Source organism: Oncorhynchus gorbuscha, linkage group LG02, assembly GCF_021184085.1.
Source record: "Oncorhynchus gorbuscha isolate QuinsamMale2020 ecotype Even-year linkage group LG02, OgorEven_v1.0, whole genome shotgun sequence".
Lineage (NCBI taxonomy): Eukaryota > Metazoa > Chordata > Actinopteri > Salmoniformes > Salmonidae > Oncorhynchus > Oncorhynchus gorbuscha.
Window position 1 is genome coordinate 49,566,458 of NC_060174.1, and position 24,398 is coordinate 49,590,855.

At 43.2% G+C, this 24,398-nt stretch overlaps 1 protein-coding gene across 1 annotated transcript; it reads right to left on the reverse strand.

Moving 5' to 3' along the window:
* Positions 1 to 1,685: 1,685 nt before the first annotated feature.
* LOC123993057 (asc-type amino acid transporter 1-like) lies at positions 1,686 to 23,938 on the reverse strand. Its single transcript, XM_046294816.1, has 11 exons — positions 23,779 to 23,938; positions 12,321 to 12,525; positions 11,986 to 12,137; positions 9,238 to 9,363; positions 8,769 to 8,922; positions 7,356 to 7,479; positions 7,037 to 7,140; positions 3,308 to 3,404; positions 2,929 to 3,078; positions 2,494 to 2,671; positions 1,686 to 2,220 (listed from the first exon to the last, which is right to left on the reverse strand). The coding sequence occupies exons 1-11, from the start codon at positions 23,936 to 23,938 to the stop codon at positions 2,096 to 2,098; spliced, it is 1,575 nt and encodes a 524-aa protein (XP_046150772.1). The 3' UTR covers positions 1,686 to 2,095.
* Between the last annotated feature and the right edge of the window lie 460 nt (positions 23,939 to 24,398).

A 24,398-nucleotide genomic window follows, 5' to 3' on the forward strand; every position in this document is an offset into this window, starting at 1 on the left:
ATGTAAATCAACAACAGAATGGATTCAACAGAAGAAAATACGCCTTCTGGAGAGTCCTGACCTCAACCCGATTGAGATGCTGTGGCATGACCTCAAGAGTACGGTTCACACCAGACATCCCAAGAATATTGCTGAACTGAAACAGTTTTGTAAAGAGGAATGGTCCAATATTCCTCCTGACCGTTGTTCAGGTCTGATCCGCAACTACAGAAAAAGTTTGGTTGAGGTTATTACTGCCAAAGGAGGTTCAACCAGTTATTAAATCCAAGGGTTCACAAACTTTTTCCACCCTGGACTGTGAATGTTTACACAGTGTGTTTAATTAAGACATGATATAATTGTTTGTGTTTTATTAGTTTAAGCAGACTGTGTGCGTCTATTATTGTGACTTAGATGAAGATAAGATCAAATTTGATGACCAATTTGTGCAGAACTACAGGTAATTCCAAAGGGTTCACATACTTTTTCTTGCCACTGTACCTATCCATTTAGTACAATCAAGGTATGCCAATTCACATCTATTTATAAAGAAATACAACAAATCACAAGTTTGTTGTATTGAATGAAGAACACATAGTTGTTAAAGAACTCTGTTTGGGGCCGAGAAATTCAATGGCAGTACAGTACTCCCCTGGAAAAGCAAATGCCTTTTGTATGTTTGTCAGTTTTCCAGCACATGTAAGGATGTTTAGTTTTAAGTGTGGTAGAAATAAAACATAAAATAAGTTAACTTGATATTACAATCTTAGTTTAGAAACAAACATTAGAAAAGTGCAGCAAGCATTTTGTGAGGAGTTTTACTTCCACGTATAAACTGGAGTTTGGGTCATTTAGTCAGCTGTGAACATTACAGTTGTGTGTATTTATACTATGACATAGAATCAGTAGTGTAAAAGGCAATGGCAAGCATTATTCTAAGTAAAAACACAGTGACCCTCAACTACAGCCTATCTATCATTCAGTAGTATACAATCAGAACAAATCTATCTCGTTTGCTGCTGCTGGCTAAAAATATTAATTTCCAAAGGAATCAAGTCAAGTACATTTATTTTGCCCCCCCCCCCCCCCCCCACACCAAACGCGATCACGACACGCAGGTTAAAATATGAAAACAAACTCTGAACCAATTACATTAATTTGGGGACAGGTCGAAAAGCATTAAACATGTATGGCAATTTAGCTCGTAATATTAGCTTGCACCTGCTAGCTAAAGTTAATTTGTGCTATTTAGCTAGCTTGCTGTTGCTAGCTAATTTGTCCTGGGATATAAACATTGAGTTGTTATTTTACATTGAGTTGCACAAGGACCTCTACTCCGACAATTAATCTACACATAAAACGGCCAACCGAATTGTTTCTAGTCATCTCTCCTCCTTCCAGGCTTTCTCATCTTTGAACTTATATGGTGATCGCATCTAAACTTTCATTGTATTACCACGACAACCGGCAACAAAGTTCGTCCTTCAATCACCCACGCGGGTATAACCAATGAGGAGATGGCACGTGGGTACCTGCTTCTATAAACCAATGAGGAGATGGGAGAGGCAGGACTTTCAGCGCGATCTGCATCAGAAATAGGAATGACTTCTATTTTAGACAGCCCTTGGCAACGCAGACACTCGTTGGTGCGCGCGAGCAGTGTGGGTGCAATAATTGAATAAAATGGATTTCTACATTTATTTTGCGACGCTCGCGCACGCGACGTGTCCGTTCTGGTCAGCATGTAAGGAACACATTTCTCCCTATAAGGCACAGTGATACACAGTAAATCTCAGGTCAAAACCAAAATACTGCCAATGTTGAAAAGTTACAGAAAAAGGCACAAATAGTTCCTTCGGGAATATGAAGTCCGTTTCAAAACGTGATACTGTTGGCATTAGCTTGTACTTGACGACTTAGTAGAAAAAGAGAAGAAAAACATTTGCAAGTGGCCCATGCATCAAAACGCAGGCAATTCCACTTAGCAGTAAAGAAATGGATATGAGTCTCAGGTGACCAAAGACCAGACAAGGGGCTCCACTAAAAGGAACAGACCATGTCATCATACAGTGACAGAATATACAAAAAGAAAAATACTTCAGAAGGCAAAAAGAGTTTAAGACTTCCCAGAGAGAATGTTGGAAGATTTGTCAGGCCATTCTTCGATTGGACTGATCTCGATGGGGTCAAACTGGGGGAAGACCACGAAACACAGCCTCTGTGCCACGTAGGTTGCTGACTCTGTGAGAAAACAGAGCCCACTTTTAGCATCACATCAAGGTGTCTGACCAGACAACTAAAATATGATTCCTTTTAAATGCCATATATCTGGGTCTACTGAAATAAAGAATGGTTTGATACTTGTCATATACAGCATACAGGGTTTAGGGACGTTGGATACTATTAAACACTCGGTTGAATTTGAATTCAGAAATTCAGACACGTTTGGGGAAAAGTAAGAGCCCGTGATTATTAAGACAAACATGTATTTGCAGGATTGAAGAGGACACCCACCAATGAAGTCATAGATACATTTTGGCTTGGATTTCCAGTGCACCCCCAGGAAATAGACTGGTACACCAGTGAGCATGATGACCAGCCCAACACCACACACCACTGGCTCAGAGTACAAACTGAAGCACAGCAACATGGCCCAGAACATCAGGTAGGTGACAGGGACAAGGAGGTTTACCTGATGAGCAGGGATGAAAACAGATTAATTTTTATAATGGAGAGAGTGTCACGTGCCGCTCCACCTTTCAATGAATAAGTAGGTGAGAACAGGTTCAATCTATTGCTGTAGTTTGCTCTTATTTGCCAATTACTGTGTCAATCATTTATCTCTAATGCAAACTAGCACAAACTGACATCCTGCTATATAAAAACAGTTGTAAACTTTACAGAAATGTCAGAGGGGCCATGATTGAACCATGAGCAGAGTAATAATACCTTAATTGGTCTGTAAAGTTTGGGCTTCTTCCATCGGTAGTAGAGCAGGCCTGCGATGGTGACTCCATAGGAGAGGTAGTTGATGAAGGACACATAGTTGATCAGGTTGTGTGTCTCTCCTATACACAGGATTACAATGGTGGCAGCACACTGCAAGACAAAGAGCGAGAGAAAGGGAGTGAGAGAGATAAATAGACAAGAGACAGACAGGGGGAAGGAGGAGAGAGAAGAGAGGGGAGGACAACTGATAAATACCTGAGTGAGGTATGGAATACAGAGGAAGCCTACCGTAGACAGTGGTTAAGGCCTGTAACAGCGGCATTGAGTTGGCCACTGAGTGTGCACTAGAAATAGTAGAAATTAAGTATTTGTTTCTTACACAGCAGAGGAGAGCTGGGATGGGGGTGCAGTTCTTAAAGTGGATCATGGCCAGCAAGCTGGGTAGATGTCCCTCTCTGGCCCCAGAGAAACACAATCTAGAAAGACCCATAAAAATATAGAGGACGTAAAGACCCATGTACAATCATTTAACGAACTCTAAAAACATGCATGCACCTCCGTTTCCAGGACGTATCTCAATCCAAAGGCAGCATCCTTGTGGATTGTGACACGGCCTAGAGGACATTCCCAGGGTTGAGCTCCTCAACTCTATTCCACATCAGGTAACACATCAGGTATCCAAGATGGCGTAGCAGTCAGACGTCTTTGTCTTGTCTCGTCCCATGTGCATATATATTTTTCTTCGCATTCTTTTTAATATTTTTCCTAAACCTCAACTTCAAAATACTCTCCTGCAACCCGCCTCACCCAATGTGGTGTGGATCTGTTTTTGTTTTTTGCTAAAGTATTTCTATTTACCTCTGAACTAGAATACCTCAACTGAAGCTAGCTAGCTAACTAGCTACCAGCTATCAGTCAGCTAACCACTGCTAGCGGTCATCAGCTAACCTTTAGCTCGGAAAGCTCTCGCCAGTTCGTACAACGCGTTTCAAACCAGAGCATACCGGACCTATTTTTCTCTCCATACCCCTGATTTCCTTCCACAAACTCTGAACCTTTTAATCTGGATCATCACAGCTAACTAACCGCAACCCGGTGCTTGCAGTGCTTAGCTCCACTCCCACTCCCAGGTGCTCTCATTTGTTGACTTCTGTAACCGTAAAAGCCTTGGTTTCATGCATGTTAACATTAGAAGCCAACTCCCTAAGTTTATTTTACTCACTGCTTTAGCGCACTCTGCTAAACCGGATGTCTTAGCCTTGTCTGAATCCTGGCTTAGGAAAACCACCAAAAAATCTCCATCGCTAACTAACATTTTCCGCCAAGATAGAACTGCCAAAGGGGGCGGTGTCGGATTCTACTGCAAAGATAGCCTGCAGAGTTCTGTATTACTATCCAAGTCGGTACCCAAACAATTCGAGCTTCTACTTCTAAAAATTCACCTTTCCAGAAACAAGTCTCTCACTGTTGCCGCTTGCTATAGACCTCCCTCTGCCCCCAGCTGTGCCATCGATCTTCTGAGCTCATGCTACTAGGTGACCTAAACATGCTTAACACCCCAGCCATCCTACAATCCGAGATTGATGCCCTCAATCTCACACAAATTATCAATGAACCTACCAAGTACAACTCCAAATCCGTAAACACGGGCACCCTCATAGACTTCATCCTAACTAACTCGCCCTCCAAATACACATCTGCTGTTTTCAATCAAAATCTCAGCGATCACTGCCTCACTGCCTGAATCCGTAATGGGTCTGCGACCAAACGACCACTCCTCATCACTGTCAAACGCTCCCTAAAACACTTCTGCGAGCAGGCCTTTCTAATCGACCTGGCTGGGGTATCCTGGAATGACATTGACCTCATCCCGTCAGTAGATGATGCCTGGCTATTCTTTAAAATTGCCTTCCTCACCATCTTAAATAAGCATGCCCCATTCATGCCCCATGCCCCAAAAACATACGGGGGTGTGATATGCAACTTTTCAGGGAAGTTAGGAACAAATATACACATGCAGTTAGGAAAGCTAAGGCTTTTTCAAACAGAAATTTGCATCCTGTAGTACTAACTCAAAACAGTTTTGGGACACTGTAAAGTCCATGGAGAATAAGAGCACCTCCTCCCAGCTGCCCACTGCTCTGAGGCTAGGAAACACTGTCACCACTGATAAATCCACTATAATTGATCATTTCAATAAGCATTTCTCTATAGCTGGCCATGCTTTCCACCTGGCTACCCCAGACAACTGCCCGGCACCCTCCACAGCAACCCGCCAAAGCCCCCACCATTTCTCCTTTACCCAAATCCAGATAGCTGCAAAGTCTGGACCCCTACAAATCAGCCGGGCTAGGCAATCTGGACCCTCTCTTTCTAAAATTACCTGCCAAATTGTTGCAACCCCTATTACTGGCCTGTTCAACCTCTTTCGTATTGTCTGAGATTCCCAAAGATTGGAAAGCTGCCACGGTCATCCCCCTCTTCAAAGAGGGAGACACTAGACCCAAACAGACCTATATCTATCCTACCCTGTCTTTCTAAAGCCAAGTTAACAAACAGATTACCGACCATTTCGAATCCCACCGTACCTTCTCCGCTATGCAATCTCGTTTCAGAGCTGGTCATGGGTGCACCTCAGCCCCGCTCAAGGTCCTAAATGACATCATAACCGCCATCGATAAGAGACATTACTGTGCAGCCATATTCATCGACCTGGCCAAGGCTCAATCACCACATTCTCATTGACAGACTCGACAGCCTTGGTTTTTCAAATTATTGCCTCGCCTGGTTTACCAACTACTTCTCTGATAGAGTTCAGTATGTCAAATCGGAGGGCCTGTTGTCCGGACCTCTGGCAGTCTCTATGGGGTTGCCACAGGGTTCAGTCCTCAGGCCGACTCTTTTCTCTGTATACATCAATGTTCTAATTCCAGACTCACATTCAGCATCTCCAATCCAAAATTAAATCTAGAATTGGCTTCCTATATCGCAACAAAGAATCCTTCACTCATGCTGCCAAACATACCCTTGTAAAACTGACCATCCTACCGATCCTCGACTTCGGTGATGTCATCTATAAAATAGCCTCCAACACTCTACTCAACAAACTGGATGCAGTCTATCACAGTGCCATCCGTTTTGTCACCAAAGCCCCATACACTACCCACCATTGCGACCTGTACGCTCTCGTTGGTTGGCCCTCGCTTCATACTCGTCGCCAAACCCACTAGCTACAGGTTATCTACAAGTCTCTGCTTGGTAAAGCCCCGCCTTATCTCAGCTCACTGGTCACCATAGCAGCACCCCCAAAGATAATTCCTCCTTTGGTCGTCTTTCCTTCCAGTTCTCTGCTGCCAATGACTGGAACGAACTGCAAAAATCTCTGAAGCTGGAGACTCATATCTCCCGCACTAGCTTTATGCGCCAGCTGTTGGAGCAGCTCACGGATCACTGCACCTGTACATAGCCCATCTGTAAACACCCCATCTATCTACCTACCTCATCCCCACACTGTATTTATTTATCTTGCTCCTTTGCACCCCAGTATCTCTACCTGCACATTCATCTTCTGCACATCTACCATTCCAGTGTGTAATTGCTATATTGTAATTACTTCGCCACCATGGCCTATTTATTGCCTTAACTGCCTTATCTTACCTCATTTACACTCACTGTATATAGACCTTTTGTTTTCTTTTGTTCTACTGTATTATTGACTGTTTTGTTTATCCCATGTGCAACTCTGTGTTGTTGTATGTGTCGAAGTGCTATGCTTTATCTTGGCCAGGTCGCAGTTGCAAATGAGAACTTGTTCTCAACTAGCCTACTTGGTTAAATAAAGGTGGAACATTAAAAAAAATGTAAGCAGTAGAATCAGATTATTATTTTTTTAAAGATAAAAATACACCTTATTGAACAGCGGGGACTGTGAAGCAACACAAACATAGGCACAGACACATGCATACACACACACACACACATGGATTTTGTGTTGTGGTAGTGGAGTAGGAGCCTGAGGACACACAGTGTGTTGTGAAATCTGTTATAAATGTATTGTAATTAGCTGCCTTGGCAGCAGCTAATGGGGATCCAAAATAAATACAAATACCTTGAGGAGGTGAAGAGGTAGCCATTGATGCCTCCGAACGTGGACAAGGCTACCGAGATGGGCATAATGACAGAGAACATCCCCAGGAGCTTCTCTCCAAACGTCTGCAGCAGCAGAAGGTTTATACATTTAGGACAAAAAACAAGCCTTGGATAGCTCGATGCAGAGAAAGTATTTTTAATAAATGAATGGCATCTGTATGTGAACATGCATTGTGTTGAACATTCATTAAAAGGTCAATACATCAAATAATGACACCATTAAAGTACAGTACTCCAGACAACATGTGTCGTGTTGCAAAGCGAACAGCGTTACTCACGACGGCCACAGCGTTGGATGAGAGCAGCTCCTCGGGTGACATGGCGGAAAAGTAGGCGATGTTGGTGAGCGTGTACACAAAGGTCACCAATGGGATTGAGATGTAAATGGCACGAGGTAGATTCCTGATGAGGTAATCCACATGGTACAAAGCCTACTGATGAGTTCATCCACAAACTACTGATGAGGTCATCCACAAGGTACACAAACTACTGATGAGTTCATCCACAAGGTACACAAACTACTGATGAGTTCATCCACAAGGTACACAAACTACTGATGAGGTAATACACATGGTACAAAAATGACTGAGGTCATCCACAAGGTACACAAAGTACTGATGAGGTAATCCACACAGAATACAAACCATGCAATCAACACAGTCTCATAAATCATGCATTGTTGGGGAAGTAAGAAGGCAACTGACATGCAATATACATTATATATACACAAAAGTATGTGGACACCCCTTAAAATGATTGGATTTGGCTATTTCAGCCACACCCGTTTCTGCCCTGCCCTAGCTTCATGAAATGGGTTTCCATGGCGTAGCAGCCTAATATCACCATGCGCAATGCCAAGCGTCGGCTGGAGTGGTGTAAAGCTCGCTGCCATTGGACTCTGGAGCAGTGGGAACACGTTCTCTGGAGTGATGAATCACGCTCCACCATCTGGCAGTCCGACGGCTGAATCTGGGTTTGACGGATGCCAGGAGAACACTACCTACCCCGAAGCATGACAACTGTAAAGTTTGGTGGAGAAGGAATAATGGTCTGGGGCTGTTTTTCATTGTTTGATTAGGCCCCTTCCAGTGAAGGAAAATCTAAACACTACAGCATACAATAACATTCTAGATTCTGTGCTTCCAAGTTTGTGACAACAGTTTGGGGAAGGCCCTTTCCTGTTTCAGCATAAAAATTCCCCTGTGCACAAAGCGAGGTTCATACAGAAATGGTTTGATCGGTGTGGAAGAACCTGAATGTTCTGCAATTGACTGGGCTGAATGGAAGCAAGTCCCCACAACAATGTTCCAACATCTAGTGGAAAGCCTTCCAGAAGAGTGGAGCAGCAAAGAGGGTACTAACTCCATAATAATGGCCATGATTTTGTAATGAGTGGTTCGATGAGCAGGTGCCCACATACTTTTGGTCATGTAGTGTACTTTATCTTGTGTATATAAAAAAATATAACTCTTTATATATATTTATTTTGCATTATATCACTTACATTTCTTATCAATATTTTAATTGATATACCACCGCAAGATCACAACATACAACTGTGCATCGCCCCACAATGCATGCTTTCATGCCGGACTGGTTATACAGTACACAGCATTGGATAGATAATTGCAAATAGAATAGAATAGAATAGAATGCAAAGTAAAATAATGTTTGGTGAACCAGAAGCTCACCGTCGCGGTTCAACCACTTCCTCTGTGACATAGTTCAGGAAGTTCCATCCACTGAAGGCGAAAGAGGCCTGGAGGAAAGCCAGAGCGACCTGCCCAACTGAGGGAGTCCTGCTGAACTCAAAAGCCACATGAGGCGTCAGTCCCTCGTAGTTGCCTGAAGGGATACAAATTCACCATCAATGTCGTGGTGATGTTTTAGGGAAATAGCATGATAGCCTCTTTGATCAATAAAAACTGGTAAATATTACAGACGTGCAAGTTCCCATTGGTTTGTTGAAGGTGCTATTAACCTTTGGCACCTGGATCATGTTCAGTAGGCATATAATGGAAGAATGCAGTCCGAAACTGGGAGGTATTATCTGAACTTGCTAAATAAGAAACCCTCATTTTCGCTTTCAGTCGCAAAACGTCTTGCTACAGTGTGCGCTAATGAAAATCATTCTATAGAGAAGGTGAGTGTGTGTCTTACCCTTGCAGATCTGCACCAAGCCGACCACTATGATGAGACCCAGGGCCGCCAGCTTCCCCACCGTGAACACATCCTGGATCCTGGTGGCCAGACGCACACTAGAGCAGTTCACCCAGGTCAGGAACACTGCAAACACACATGCACACACAATACTTGTAAGCGTTTCATTGAGAAAACAAAATACTATTTAAACGCTAAACCCAAGTTATGTACAATCCTAGGCGTGGGCACATTGTTTCACCTCATCCATCACTGTCATTGGCTCGCCTCTCTCTCTCATGGTGGCCTGGCTCTCGCAGACAAAGGGGAGCTGTCAAGGCCACCAAAACCAACCGCTTCCAACGCAACAGAACAAAACCCAGAAAGGAAAGGTGGGCAGGTCCCTGAAGGGGTGGGCAGAAAGCTCACATTTTCTCCAGGTCATTGGCATCCAGTTCCCCAAAAACAAGTGTGAATAATGTCCTCTAAAAGCAGGGATTACGCGCGAAAAAAAAAAAACTGTTGTTTCACCTCATGGGTCATAACGCTCACTCATAGTACATTTTGCTCACTCATGGTACAATGGGGTTTTTGTGTGTTTTTTTTCTCTATTTAAGAGGGTTCATTGGAGGCCTAGGTTCAATCAGATCAAGTGCTACCCAGCAAAAGCAGACACCTGCTCGCGTTAGAAGTTCAGAACGAGAAAGTGTAGGCTATATAGAAATAATTATTGAACTAAATATTGAGGGTTTCCATCCTATTAATGAAGGTGTAGATTTCATCTCACATTCCAGTGTTCCAGCTTGTACACATGGCTGCATGGGATTTCTGTTAACGCGACTCCATTTTAGGTATAATGCTAGGAGCCGCTTGTGGATTTGACAGCTCTAACCCAGTTCCACCTCCGACACTGCCAAAGCAACTGCTATGCCGATGTCTGCTAAAGTGGATCTGATTGAATAGAGCCCCAAGTACAAGTTTCCTCAGGTTTACAGAACTGTCTGCAGTGATGTCATTCTGACGTCTTTATGGCATGACGGTCAGGTTGGTTGTAAAATTATGTTTTTTGATATCTTTTAAACGAACCAATAAATAAGTCTACAACCAGATAAAAATGGAATATTCTGGAAAAAGAACTGAAAAGGAATTAGGAACCAGAAAGTTAGGTCACCCTGACATCCCATGGCCTAATTTGACCACAGGAATCGTTTGTCCATTGGGATGATTCCCTACATCCTTCAGAAACTCTACACTTCATCGGTCTTTGTTTCCCTAACTTCACTGCCCACTCCTTCCTCCTGTCCCTCCCTTATACATTTCTATTTGACACACCTATGCATTGTTTTTATATTCCTGTCTCCAACTCTGAAAGTTTTAAAAGGCTTCCAGGCAATGGTTATGCAAGAGATATTTCACTCTGTTGTACCAGGTAAACTTGAGGTCGAAAGAAACGCACACCTGTTTAGGCGAGGTGCTGGCTAGCGGAGAAGAACACTTGAGAGAGGGAAGGAGAGGCACGTGCTCTAGGAGCTCAGGTGCAGTCATTTAATAACTTAATAACCAACGTTTCGACAGACAAACTGTCTTCGTCAGGGTATATTAACAAACACTGCACGTCACTAGTTTATATAGTGTCAAAGGACACACAGAGGTGTCTGTAATCATGGCCGGGTGTGGCTTGATATCATTGGTTAATTTACAGATATAAATAGAACATATAAAAAACAGAAATGGATAGCATACGATCATAGATACAATTTGGCTACATAAGCCTGCAAACATTTACATTGAATAGTAAAATCACATGAATAGATTCAGATCAAAGTCTACCTTGAGACCGAAGGGAGCAAGGGTCCATAAATTAAAGATCCAGTTAGCCTCTCGTTTTGCCAATAAATTGTCGAGGTCACCCCCTCTCCTAGGGAGGGTAAAGTGTTCGAAGCCGATATAATGTAGGGATGAAATCGAGTGGTTCCCTTCCAAAAAGTGGGCTGCAACGGGGTACATCAAGTTTTTAGACTTGTACTTTTAATTCGTGCTTCATTTTACCCACATAATATTTACCACAAGGACAAGGTAAAAGACAAAGAACTGCTTTAGTAGGGCATGTGATAACACCTTTGATTGGGACCTGTTTCCCTGTTTGGGGGTGTATGAAGGATTTACATTTGTAAGTGCCATTGCATTGAGCACAGCCATTACACTTGTAATTTCCATCTATTAGAGGCGCAAATAGACGGTGTGCAGGGGTATTTTGGGGTGGTAAATCAGAGTTTACCAATTGATCTCTGAGGTTTCTGCCCCGCGAGAATACGAACAAAGGATGGTTCGAAAACACATGACTGACACAGTCATCGGATCTTAGAATGTGCCAATCCGAGCACACTTAAAAGCGAGTTGTAAAAATGCAAGAATGCTTCTTTTTGAGAGATCCCAATCAAAGGAAAAATAATCTATTCCATTGAGCTTATTTCAGCCATTACCAGGGTGTGTTTGACAGATCATTTGACAGGTGGTAACTTTAACGGGAAAAAATGACAGGTACAAGAAAGACTATGATCTAGTCGCAGGAGTAAAATGAAAGCAATCAATCCAGCGAGATTAATGTGACAAGCGGATTTTGGAACCCCTCATACACCGGAAATATATGTCTGAAAAAGACAAATTCTCAGGTGGGGTGCACAGTATATCTTTTTGGGGTTACCATAATGTTAATTTAACACATTTCCTTTACATAAGTGAGTTCAGGCACAGGAACATGGTACTAACAGAGACAAACTGTTGACAGCAGGCGTGTGGCCATGTAGGGAGGGACACAGTCGGGGAATACAGGCTGAAGGACATAGTTAGAGAAGGTGAGGGCGATGACAGCCAGGGTTGTGGGGTACATGATGAGCACCGCACTCCACAGGAGGAGAAACCTGGGAAGGGAGAAAAACAGTCAAATATGTCACTGCTTTGGTCCAACTTTGTGTTTTTTAATGAACAATTTGTTTATTGCATAAACTGAACAGTCAATTGAACATTCAACCAACTCTTCTCCAACCTCGTGCTGTCTCATAATAAGCTTACAAAACTATACACATTGGATGAGAGGTACCTACCCAACAAGGCCTCCGAAAATTTCTGTGACGTAGGAGTAGTCCCCCCCTGACTTGGGGATGGTGACCCCCAGCTCAGCATAGCAGAGGGAACCCAGTGCAGCTATGCAGCCCCCTAGTACCCACACAATCAGTGCTAGACCCACTGAACCCGAGTGCTCTAGAACCCCCTTAGGAGAGATGAAGATTCCAGAACCAATTATGTTCCCTGTGGAGAGGGAGAAGGTATTACTAGAATACACACACACACACACACACAAAACAAGCCAAATGGAAATATTGCTAAAAACAATATGACTATTTTAAAATCTTCCTATTTGCAGGTAAATCTTTACAGAAACTATATCATGTGTTAATCAGTTATGTTGAAAAAGTTTGGAAAACAATAAAGCAGAAGAACTTTAGCTGGACTGTTTAGATATATTGGTGTGTGGAAAGGGAGGGATGTGATATCATCTGCTCTGTACACTTCCCCCTGAGTGAGCTGGGGGTTGCTCGCCACAGCCCGTTTTGAGCTAAGAGAAAACCCCGAAACAACATAGCTTTCTCTCTTCAAATATACGTGACAAAAATAAACCTTCTCTGATGATCATCGCAAGTTAACAACATCGTCCATAGAGGACTTCAGAAATGGAACAATCATACTGTTGATGTGAGCGAACAGATCAAGCAGTCACACGGTAGGAAGTGATACCATCAAACCCAAGAGGCTTCAACATCAACCACACGCATTGTTGAAGTAATACAATGATCTGGGTTCCAATATGGCTGTACCATGTCCAAGGGTGTATCAGAAATGGCACCTTGTTGAAAAGTAGTGGCATTATAGAATAGGGTGCAATTTCAGATGCAGATCAAGAGTATCCCAACCAACACATTCAGGGTAGTAGCACAGCAGAAGGCAGCCAAGTAGCACAGACCTTAATTACATAACTGGACATACATAAATTGTTTACTTATAACTGTCGAGCTCAGTCAAGTCGCCCTCGGGAATTCAATTCAACTCATCTATATTACATCATTTCTCGACTCTACCGGCTTTCTATTTGGTTTGTGACCCTGTCAGAAATGCTGAGACTGGGAGTAAAGCCTGGTCTCATAGAATAGACGTAACATAGTGAAAGCAAATACGTTTGGTGTGGTTACATAACACAGAAGGCTACTTAAGGGAAAAACTAAAGTAGGGTGGTTGGCCGGGTGTTAATGCGAACATATAGCAACCCAAAGGTTGCATGTTCAAATCTCATCATGGACAACTTTAGTATTTTAGCTAATTAACAAATGTTCAACTGCTTACTACTCTTAGCTACTATGAAACTATTTAGCATGTTAGCTAACCCTTCCCCTAACCTTAAGCCTAACCTTAACCACTAGCTTAGTCAACACTAATCACCTAGCTAACGTTAGCATTATCCACCTAGCCAATGTTAGCCACGACAAATTGGAATTGGTAACATATAATATTTTTTGCAAATTCGTAACATATTATACAAATTCTAATTTGTAACATATCATACAAAATGGATAAGGGATGGATTAACATTTACAGAATGGGTACCTGGAGGAAAATGGGGGATGGTCATGCTTTTTTAATTTCAGTCAAGGGGAGGGTTTAGTATTTTTTTCATCTAGTCCAGAGGAGGGTCATGTCATTTGTAATTGATGAAATTTCAATATTTCTCCGTCTTTTAGAATTCATGGCTTATTAGGCTACATATCGATGTGTGCCCGATGCCGCCCCTCATCTCTGATTCTCAGCTGGGCACGCATAAATAGCCTTCAAGTGCGCCTAAAGGCTATTTAGTGTGGTCTCAATCAAATGATCCATAGACTGTAGACTATAGGCTGCGAAGTGCATGCTCGGAGAAGCACAGAGCAAAGTCATATTTCTAAGATAGCTGCTGGGATGGTGTAAATACAACTAGGCTGCATTACACACTGCAATGGATATGGCAACCCTGAGCCCCGGCCTGCTCTGCTCTTGCTTATCAAAAACTGTTTTGTGTGCTGTGCTGTGTAGGTCTATAGTGGCAATTCAGGAGGAGAGTCAAAGGCTTCTTCTGTTTCTTTTTTTGAAAATTAGGCCTAGTCCAAATAATGCACAATATTGCGTGTGGACTAGCCTATAGCCTATGGTCAACTTTGATAGCTTGCTACTACTATAATAGATTTAATTAAAAACAGTATGTTTATTGCCCATTATGTTTTTATCAGAGTTATTACCGCAAGACGACTCGACTAACCTGTACACCTGCACATTGACTTGGTACCGTTACCCCCTGTATATAGCCTTAGTATTGTTATTTTATTGTGTTACTTGTTTAGTATGGATTATTTTTGTATATATTTTTTTACTATAGTTTATTATAAAAACATTTATTTTAGCAAATAACTTCGTACTTACTTAAAAAAAATTCTGCATCGTTGGTTAATAAGGACTTGTAAGTAAGCATTTCACGGTAAGGTACACCTGCTGTATTCTTCACATGTGACAAATCAGATTTGATTTGATTTGATATTGACCTCACAATAAGTCAGATTCAAGTAACTTACATTGCGGTGCTGAAACTTGAAGCAGCGGCCACTGCACAATCAGTTGGAAATGGACAGCTCATGGTGCTGAAAGTAGGCAAATTCGAGTAGGCATAATTCATTTAAATCATCTTCATTTTAATTAGACTTTACTAACAACAAGAGGGCTTTGTGTTGGAACCTTTTTCTTCCTATTGAAGAAATAAGAGGTAGGCCTACCTGTTTGACAGACAAAATTAGGCTATAGGCTGCTATATCCATAGATTTGTCGGTCAATTCCTCCACCCACCATGCACTCTTTAAATAGCCTACTTCTATGTCAGTGAAGGGCTGCTAGGTTAAAACCAAGGCTGCGTTTCAAACTCATAAAAGACATACCCTCGTCCACTTGCCTTATGACCTTGGGGGAATGCCTGCGGCCATATTTGTCGTCGGTCCAAGTGATAAGCGAAGCAAGGGAAGTTTGCAACGTAAGCCCCTCATCCCTCGTTTTTCATGGAGTGTTTTTCATGGAGTTTCCGAGTGTACAATTATGTTCACTTCGGGGCCTGGAACGCCCCATAATTCAATCCGCGACAATTGCACATCCGCTAAGAAACATCCGCCAACAATTAAAACCTCAACGTCAATATGGAGTAAACATATAAGTAAAAACAAATGTAAATAAGTTAGAAATTGTGCTACTAATGCACAAACACCTCTCGTAAAAGTAATGTTTTTGTTTGGTTAGCTTTTGGAAATGGTAGAAATAAAACATTTTCCTTCTTCAGAAGTTCCAGCTAGGCAGGCTAACGTTAGTCAGCTAATTCATTTGCTAGCTATCACAGAGTAGGCATATATTAATAAATATGTAGTTAATATAAGTAGACATGCAATCATAATTGACTGTAGCGCATATAAAGCACGCACAAGCTACCAGTGGCTGAAAACACGAATTTCCCTGCAAGTGTAAACTCGTCAGACGTCATGATATGTCATCAGAAGCATCCATCTAATTTGAGGGCTGAGGGGAGAGGGTGTGTCAGTTAAGTGTTCGGAATGCAGCCCAAGACTCAAATTAAGGGTGTATGAGAGGGTATGCCATAACCTGCATTTAGACGAGGGATGCAAAAAACGTCATACCAGTCGGCATAGTGGGACAAGAAAGCAAGAAAGATGTTTAATGCAAAAGCAAGTCAGCACGACGGTATGCGTTACCATTGGGATTTCAGTAAACAAACATTGCAAATTAACATCTGGCAGAAAACAACGCTACGGAAGACGGCAAAGGTTGAAATATTTGGACTCTGGCGGGAAGTCCTATGTACCGTGGCGGCTGAAAGCATTCACGGCCAGCCTCAACGCATTTACTATCGTTCCCTGATCAAAAACAATGACATGCGGTTTGCCGTCAACTGCCTACCTCGTTATTAAGGAAGATTGAGAAGAAAATAAAACAGATCCGATTATATAAAGTGATCTACAGTATAACAGTGCTTTGGTCCATGATGCTTTATGCTGGATACAAGCTGTAAAATACCCGGGAAAGACGTGACTTGGATGCATATGGGGATATCATTGTTTCGTTTGTTTGACATTCAGAGGCTGAGCTACAACCTTCTATAGCAAGGAGACAAAAAATTGACTTCACTTGGGATTTAAACTTTTTTTTACCTTTTATTTAACTAGGCAAGTCAGTTAATGATACTAGCCATCCCGGAGCCGGGATCGTGAACACAGCCTCAAGCTCATTACCATAACGCAACATTAACTATTCATGAAAATCGCAAATGAAATGAAATAAATATGCTAGCTCTCAAGCTTAGCCTTTTGTTAACAACACTGTCATCTCAGATTTTCAAAATATGCTTTTCAACCATAGCAAAACAAGCATTTGTGTAACAGTATTGATAGCTAGCGTAGCATTTAGCGGGCAACATTTTCACAAAAACAGGAAAAGCATTCAAATAAAATAATTTACCTTTGAAGAACTTCGGAAGTTTTCAATGAGGAGATAGCAAATGTTAAGTGTTTCCAAAACGATTCTTTGTGTAGGAGAAATCGCTCTGTTTTGTTCATCACTTTTGGCTACCAAAAAAACCCGAAAATTCAGTCATCAAAACGGCTAACTTTTTCCCAAATTAACTCCATAATATCGACTGAAACATGGCAAACTGTAATGAATTTCGTCTGCTGTTTGAAGAGAGTCAGACCGAAATGCAGCGTGTAGGTTACTCATGACTTTTAATGAAGAAAATTATGTACATGAAATAACTGAAAATACAAAAACAACAAACGAGTGAAACTAATACAGCCTATCTGGTGAATAACACAGAGACAGATACAATCACCCACGAAATACAACGCGCACTCAGGCTACCTAAATACGGTTCCCAATCCGAGACAACAAGAATCAGCTGACTCCAATTAGGAATCGCCTCAGGCAGCCAAGCCTAACTAGACACACCCCTAATAATACACACTCCCAATTAATACAAACCCCAATACGAAATACAACATATAAACCCATGTCACACCCTGGCCTACCCAAACATATAACAAAAACACAAGATACAATGACCAAGGCGTGACAGAACCCCCCCCTAAGGTGCGGACTCCGGGACGCACCTCAAGAGCATAGGGAGGGTCCGGGTGGGCGTCTGTCCATGGTGGCGGTTCTGGCTCGGGACGTGGACCCCACTCCATAAATGTCCTAGTTCCTCCCCTTCGCGTCCTAGGATAATCCACCTTCTCCGCCGACCATGGCCTAATAGTCCTCACCCTGATCCCCACATAACTGAGGGGCAGCTCGGGACCGAGGAGCAGCTCAGGACAGAGGGTCAGCTCGGGACAGAGGGGCAGCTAGGGACAGAGGGGCAGCTCGGGACAGAGGGGCAGCTCGGGACAGAGGGGCAGCTCGGGACAGAGGGGCAGCTCGGGACAGAGGGGCAGCTCGGGACAGAGGGGCAGCTCGGGACAGAGGGGCAGCTCAGGATAGAGGGGCAGCTCGGGATAGAGGGGCAGCTCGGGATAGAGGGGCAGCCCGGGACAGAGGGGCAGCCCGGGACAGAGGGGCAGCCCGGGACAGAGGGGCAGCCCGGGACAGAGGGGCAGCCCGGGACCGAAGCAGCCCAGTACTGAGGGGAAGCCCGGTACTGAGAGGCAGCCCAGTACAGAGAGGAAGCCTAGTACTAAGAGGAAGCTCAGTACTGAGAGGAAGCTCAGGCAGGTAGTAGGCTCCGGTAAATCCTGGCTGGCTGGTAGAACAGGATGATTCCGGTTGTCTGGCCGATCTAGAATATCTTGGCAGACTGGCACTTCTGGCGGATCCTGGCAGACTGGCACTTCTGGTGGATCCTGGCAGACTGGTGACGCTGGCCCGACTGGCGGCGCTGGGCAGACAGGAGACTCCGGCAGCGCAGGAGAGGAGAAAGGCTCTGGCTGCGCTGAACAGGCGGGAGACTCCAACAGCGCAGGAGAGGAGAAAAGCTCTGGCTGCGCTAAACAGGCGAGGCGCACTGGACGCGCTGGGCCGACTGGGAGCACTGGTGGCGCTGGACAGACAGGAGACTCCGGCAGCGCAGGAGAGGAGAAAGGCTCTGGCTGCGCTGAACAGGCTGGAGACTCCGATTGCACAGGAGGGGAGAAAAGCACTGGCTGTGCTGAACAGGCGATGCGCACTGGAACTGGTGGTACTGGCGCGAGGACACGCACAGGAAGCCTGGTGCGGGGAGCTGCTACCGGAGGACTGGTGTGTAGAGGTGGCTCTGGATAGACCGGACCGTGCAGGCGCACTGGAGCTCTTGAGCACCGAGCCTGCCCAAGCTTACCTGGCTCGATGCCCACTCTAGCCCGGCCAATAGGAAGAGCTGGTATGTGCCTCACCGGGCTATGCTCCTGCACTGAAAACACTGTGCGCTCCATAGCATAACACGGTGCCTGCCCGGTCTCTCTAGTCCAATGGTGAGCACAGGGAGTATGCGCAGGTCTCCTACCTGGCATAACTATTCTCCCTTCTAGCTCCCCCCCAATAATTTTTTTGGGCTGTTTTTCCGGTTTCCTTGCCAACCGTGTTCCCTCGTATCGTCGGCTCCTATCTCCCGCTGCCTCTGCTCTCCTTAGTGCCTCCACCTGTTCCCATGGGAGGCGATCTCTTCCGGCCAATATCTCCTCCCAAGTGTAACAACCTTTACCATCCAACACGTCTTCCCATGTCCATTCTCCAAATAATTCATCCTCCCTTTGCTGCTCCAGCTGTCGCTGCCTGTTTAAATCAGCGCCTCTCCTTTTTTACCGGCGTGTCTTTTTCGTTGATTCGAATCGCCTGTAGCCCTCCTCGCATTGCTGTAGGGAATCCCAGGCGGGCTCCTGCACTCGCTCTGGGTTGGCCGCCCACCTGTCGATTTCTTCCCACGTAGTATACTCCTTGCTTCTGCCGTCCATAACGTCCTCCTTTAGATCCTGCCAGTTCACACGCTGCTCGGTCTATGAATGGTGGTGGGTGATTCTGTAATGAATTTCGTCTGCTGTTTGAAGAGAGTCAGACCGAAATGCAACGTGTAGGTTACTCATGACTTTTAATGAAGAAAATGATGTACATGAAATAACTGAAAATACAAAAACAACAATGAGTGAAACTAATACAGCCTATCTGGTGAATAACACAGAGACAGATACAATCACCCACGAAATACAACGCGCACTCAGGCTACCTAAATACGGTTCCCAATCCGAGACAACAAGAATCAGCTGACTCCAATTAGGAATCGCCTCAGGCAGCCAAGCCTAACTAGACACACCCCTAATAATACACACTCCCAATTAATACAAACCCCAATACGAAATACAACATATAAACCCATGTCACACCCTGGCCTACCCAAACATATAACAAAAACACAAGATACAATGACCAAGGCGTGACACAAACGTTGTTTAGAATCAATCCTCAAGGTGTTTTTCACATATCTCTTCGATGATATATCGTTCGTGGAAGTATGCTTTCTCCTCTGAATCACATGGAAGAATGCTTGCAGCTGAAGATTACGCACCAATTTCGACAAAGGACACCGGGCGGACACCTGGTAAATGTAGTCTCTTATGGCCAATCTTCCAATGATATGCCTACAAAGACGTCACAATGCTGCAGACACCTTGGGGAAACGGCAGAAAGTGTAGGCTCATTCAGGGCGCATTCACAGCCATATAAGGAGACAATGGAAAACAGAGCCTCAAAAATTTTGCTTACTTCCTGTTTGAAGTTTCATCTTGGTTTCGCCTGTAGCATCAGTTCTGTGGCACTCACAGATAATATCTTTGCAGTTTTGGAAACGTCAGAGTGTTTTCTTTCCAAAGCTGTCATAGTCGAGCATCTTTTCGTGACAAAATATCTTGTTTAAAACAGGAGCGTTTTTTTATCCAAAAATTAAATACTGCCCCTAGAGTCTCATTAACCTCTTGAGACTCTAGGGGCAGTATTTCATTTTTGGATTTAAAAAAACGTTCCCGTTTTAAACAAGATATTTTGTCACGAAAAGATGCTCGACTATGCATATAATTGACAGCTTTGGAAAGAAAACACTCTGACATTTCCAAAACTGCAAAGATATAATCTGTGAGTGCCACAGAACTGACGCTACAGGCGAAACCAAGATGAACAAATTCTTATTTTCAATGACGCCTAGGAACAGTGGGTTACCTGCCTTGTTCAGGGGCAGAACGACAGATTTTTACCTTGTCAGCTCAGGGATTCGATCTTGCAATCTTCCGGTTACTAGTCAGACCCATTGAGTTTTTACACATTTTGTTTTTACGTTACAGCCTTTTTCTAAAATGGTAAAAACTGGTTTTGAGGATTTTTTTCAACTGGATTAAAAATAAATACAGAAATACCTTATAAGTATTCAGACCCTTTGCTATGAGACTTGAAATTGAGCTCAGATGCATCCTGTTTCCATTGATCATCCTTGAGATGTTTCTACAACTAGATTGGAGTCCATTTGGGGTAAATTCAATTGATTGGATATGATTTGGAAAGGTACACACTTGTCTACATAAGGTCCCACAGTTGACAGTGCATGTCAGAGCAAAAACTAAGCCATGAGGTTGAAGGAATTGTCCGTAGAGCTCCGAGACAGGATTGTGTCGAGGCGCAGATCTGGGGAAGGGTACCAAAGAACACAGTGTCGTCCACCATTCTTCAATGGAAGAAGTTTGGAAAAACCAAGACCTCACATCTTCCTAGAGCTTGCTGCCCGGGCCAAACTGAGCAATCGGGGGAGAAGGGCGGTGACTAAGGCCCGCTTGGAGTTTGTCAAAAGGCACATAAAGGTCTCAGACCATGAGAAACAAGATTCTCTGGTCTGATGAAACCAAGATTGAACTCTTTGGCCTGAATGCAAAGTGCCACGTCTGGAAGAAACCAGGCACCATCCCTACGATGAAGCATGGTGGTGGCAGTATCATGCTGTGGGGATGTTTTTCAGCAGCAGGGCCTGGGAGATTAGTCAGGATCGAGGGAAAGATGAACAGAGCAAAGTACAAAGATATCCTTGATGAAAACCTGCCTCAGAACACTCAGGACCTCAGACTGGGGCAAAGGTTCACCTTCCAACAGGACAATGACCCTAAGCACACAGCCAAGACCATGCAGGATTGGCTCAGCAGCCAGAGCCCGGACTTGAACTCAATCTAACATCTCTGGAGAGACCTGAAAATAGCTGTGCAGCAATGCTTCCCATCCAACCTGACAGAGCTTGAGAGGATCTGCAGATGAGAATGGGAGAAACTCCCCAAATCAGGTGTTCCAAGCTTGTAGCGTCATAGCCAAGACTTGAGGCTGTAATCAATGCCAAAGGTGCTTCCACAAAGTATTGAGTAAAGCGTCTAAATACTTATGTGATATATCCGTTTTTTTTTATTTTTTATGAATTTGCAAAATTATTTTAAAAATAAAAGGTTTTGGCTTTGTCATTATGGGGTATTGTGTGTAGATTGATTAAGGGGGAAAACTATTTAATCAATTTTAGAATTAGGCTGTAACGTAACAAAATGTGTAAAAAGTCAAGGGGTCTGAATAGTTTCCGAATGCACTGTAATCTACTTACGTCAATATCACTTGCTTACGCTAGTCACTTTCTGTGCAATAGAAAATGTTTAAACCCAGACAGCTTTTAGGGAAATACTTGAGACATTCTCTCGTTGGGTTAAGCCACGGAAGAAGAGTAGCCAGCAGTTAACACTGACATTTTTCTGCATTGGTAGGGCTACTCTGTCTGGGGTGGAAAGGTCGGCCCAACTTTTGAAAGTACCATGCTCAGATTCCAAATGACGTCTCAGATGTAATTATTTGCAAACAGGGACAGTTTAGTTGCAAACAAGACGCACTGATTTGGCATTGGAGAATTATGAGAAGATGAACAAATATCTCTCAGTCAATGTTTTGCTTGTAATTTCGGTCATTTGTGTAGTATTAAAAAATATTGTGCTAATATGTCAAATTACGTAGAATTGCATGACATTTTTATAAACGGCAATGTTTTTTCTGATCTGCAAATACGTTGATAGATGCATGCAATGATTTTACTATAAAGGAGATCTCTCTACCCCTAATCTTGTCCACGATGGTATGTGAATCAAACTCTTGCGTTGCCATGTAATGCTTACAGGACAAAGAACCGTTTCTGTCCAAGAAACGGTAAACATGTTCTCTGCTGTCACCTTTTGTTTTAGTTATTATTTTTGGTATGGGGAGGGTCACTTGTTTTTTCCCCAAAGGTTCAGGATTTAAGTAAAATATATTTGTTAAAGGGAGGGCCATCCATTTTCATTTCAGAGAGGTCCGATTTTCTCCATGTAACACTTATTATAAATAATGTTCACTCCCTAATGGACATCCACAAATGAATACATACGAAACTTAACATATCATACTAACTGAAGTGGGTCGGTTTTACATTTACTATGTCTACCCCTGAGTCCAGGTTGGGGAGTAAGATGTATAACTTTGAAACAACAAGGTTGATGCTAGCATGGGCTTCCTGGTCTAGATTGCTCAACAGTTGGCAGTCCGTACTCGGTCTCTCTTCCACACACACAAAGAGGCAGGAGCCTGATTCAAAGGGATTTCTGACTCTTTGCTCGTGTTTGAGGTCTTAATTCAGGACTGATCTTGATCAAAAACTGCGCTAGTGTAACTAAATAAAAGCCACAAGAGTAGGTTGGGGAGTAAATGTAAATTAAAAGCATCGCTGTCTGTATAAATTACATAGAGAGCATAGGTCTATTCTTATTAAACTTTTAGTTTAATAATCATTTTACAGTAACCCTGAAACTAAAGTCAGAACATATGTAATAAACAGCCCAGGACTTTCATCAGCAGTCTGGGGGCCCTGAATATCAAAACCAACTAAAGTTACATTTATCAGTCATGATAAATATGCCTCTTCCAAACTGTATAGTGGCATTTACCCTACCGTAGGTGTAACTTGGGCCTATATCTTAATTTGCACCCTTCAGCAAGTGGATTAGATTTATTATAGCAGCCCCCTGCCATTTCCTCTGCTTCAGCAGACAATTTCCTTCTGCTTGACAACCAATGTGCTACTAATTAATATATTTTGGCCACGTAAGCATTGAGGTAGACATTTAATGCACATCGATTTCTCACGTAGTCGCACTCGCATGGCATCTGAAATAGGACCATCATCTTATCATGACAGGTGAGAAGATGGGCCTATTTCTAACCACTACAAATATAGGATATTTCTAACCACTACAAATATAGGATACTGACTTTAATGACACATATTCCATCAATGGAAAACGCATGTTTTCAGCAAATTGGCTGTAAATGGCAAACTTACATCAAAGTTATTTTATCAAATAAAGCCATGACCAAACACCCCCAAGTAATAGATTCTAAAATGCAATACACTTTTACCAACCTTACCTATGATTATTGTACAGGCGCTTAAAAGTCCTATTTCTTTTTTCAGAGTCACTCTATCAGGGATTTCGTCACGCTTGTTGTTCCCATCTTTCAAGATCTTCAGTGCAGCTGCTGGCTCTTGCCGTGAGCAGATACTTCTTTTCCGCTTTTCTCCATCCATGTCTGCGACCATATCAAAGGCTTTCTCGAATTCCTCTCTTGAACTTGAATTGATGCACACTCAATAGGGTGCGCATGCGCAACAATCTGTCGCTGTCCAGGGTAGAATGCTAACGACCCTACTCTCGTGCCATCAACTACTTGAGCGTCGCTGGACGTTTTCCACTAAATCTCGCGCGGAGATCCTTTCGAGCTGTTTCAATACCGGCGATAATAGCTGAGGCTTGCGTGCATCAGAGTTTGGGGCACTCTCCTAGTTGAGTAAGCTCCCCATCTTGAACACAACTGTGTCTGCGTAATCTCGATTGCTCAGTGTTCAGGCCCCCATTTCAGAGTACACAAATTCACAAAATCTTCTCAAATATTATTGATAGGGAATTTGAAGGTATTTAATCTTGTGAATTGCCATCAGACCATCCAAATACAAAGAAATACATGGTCAAGAAAATGATTCAACAGTG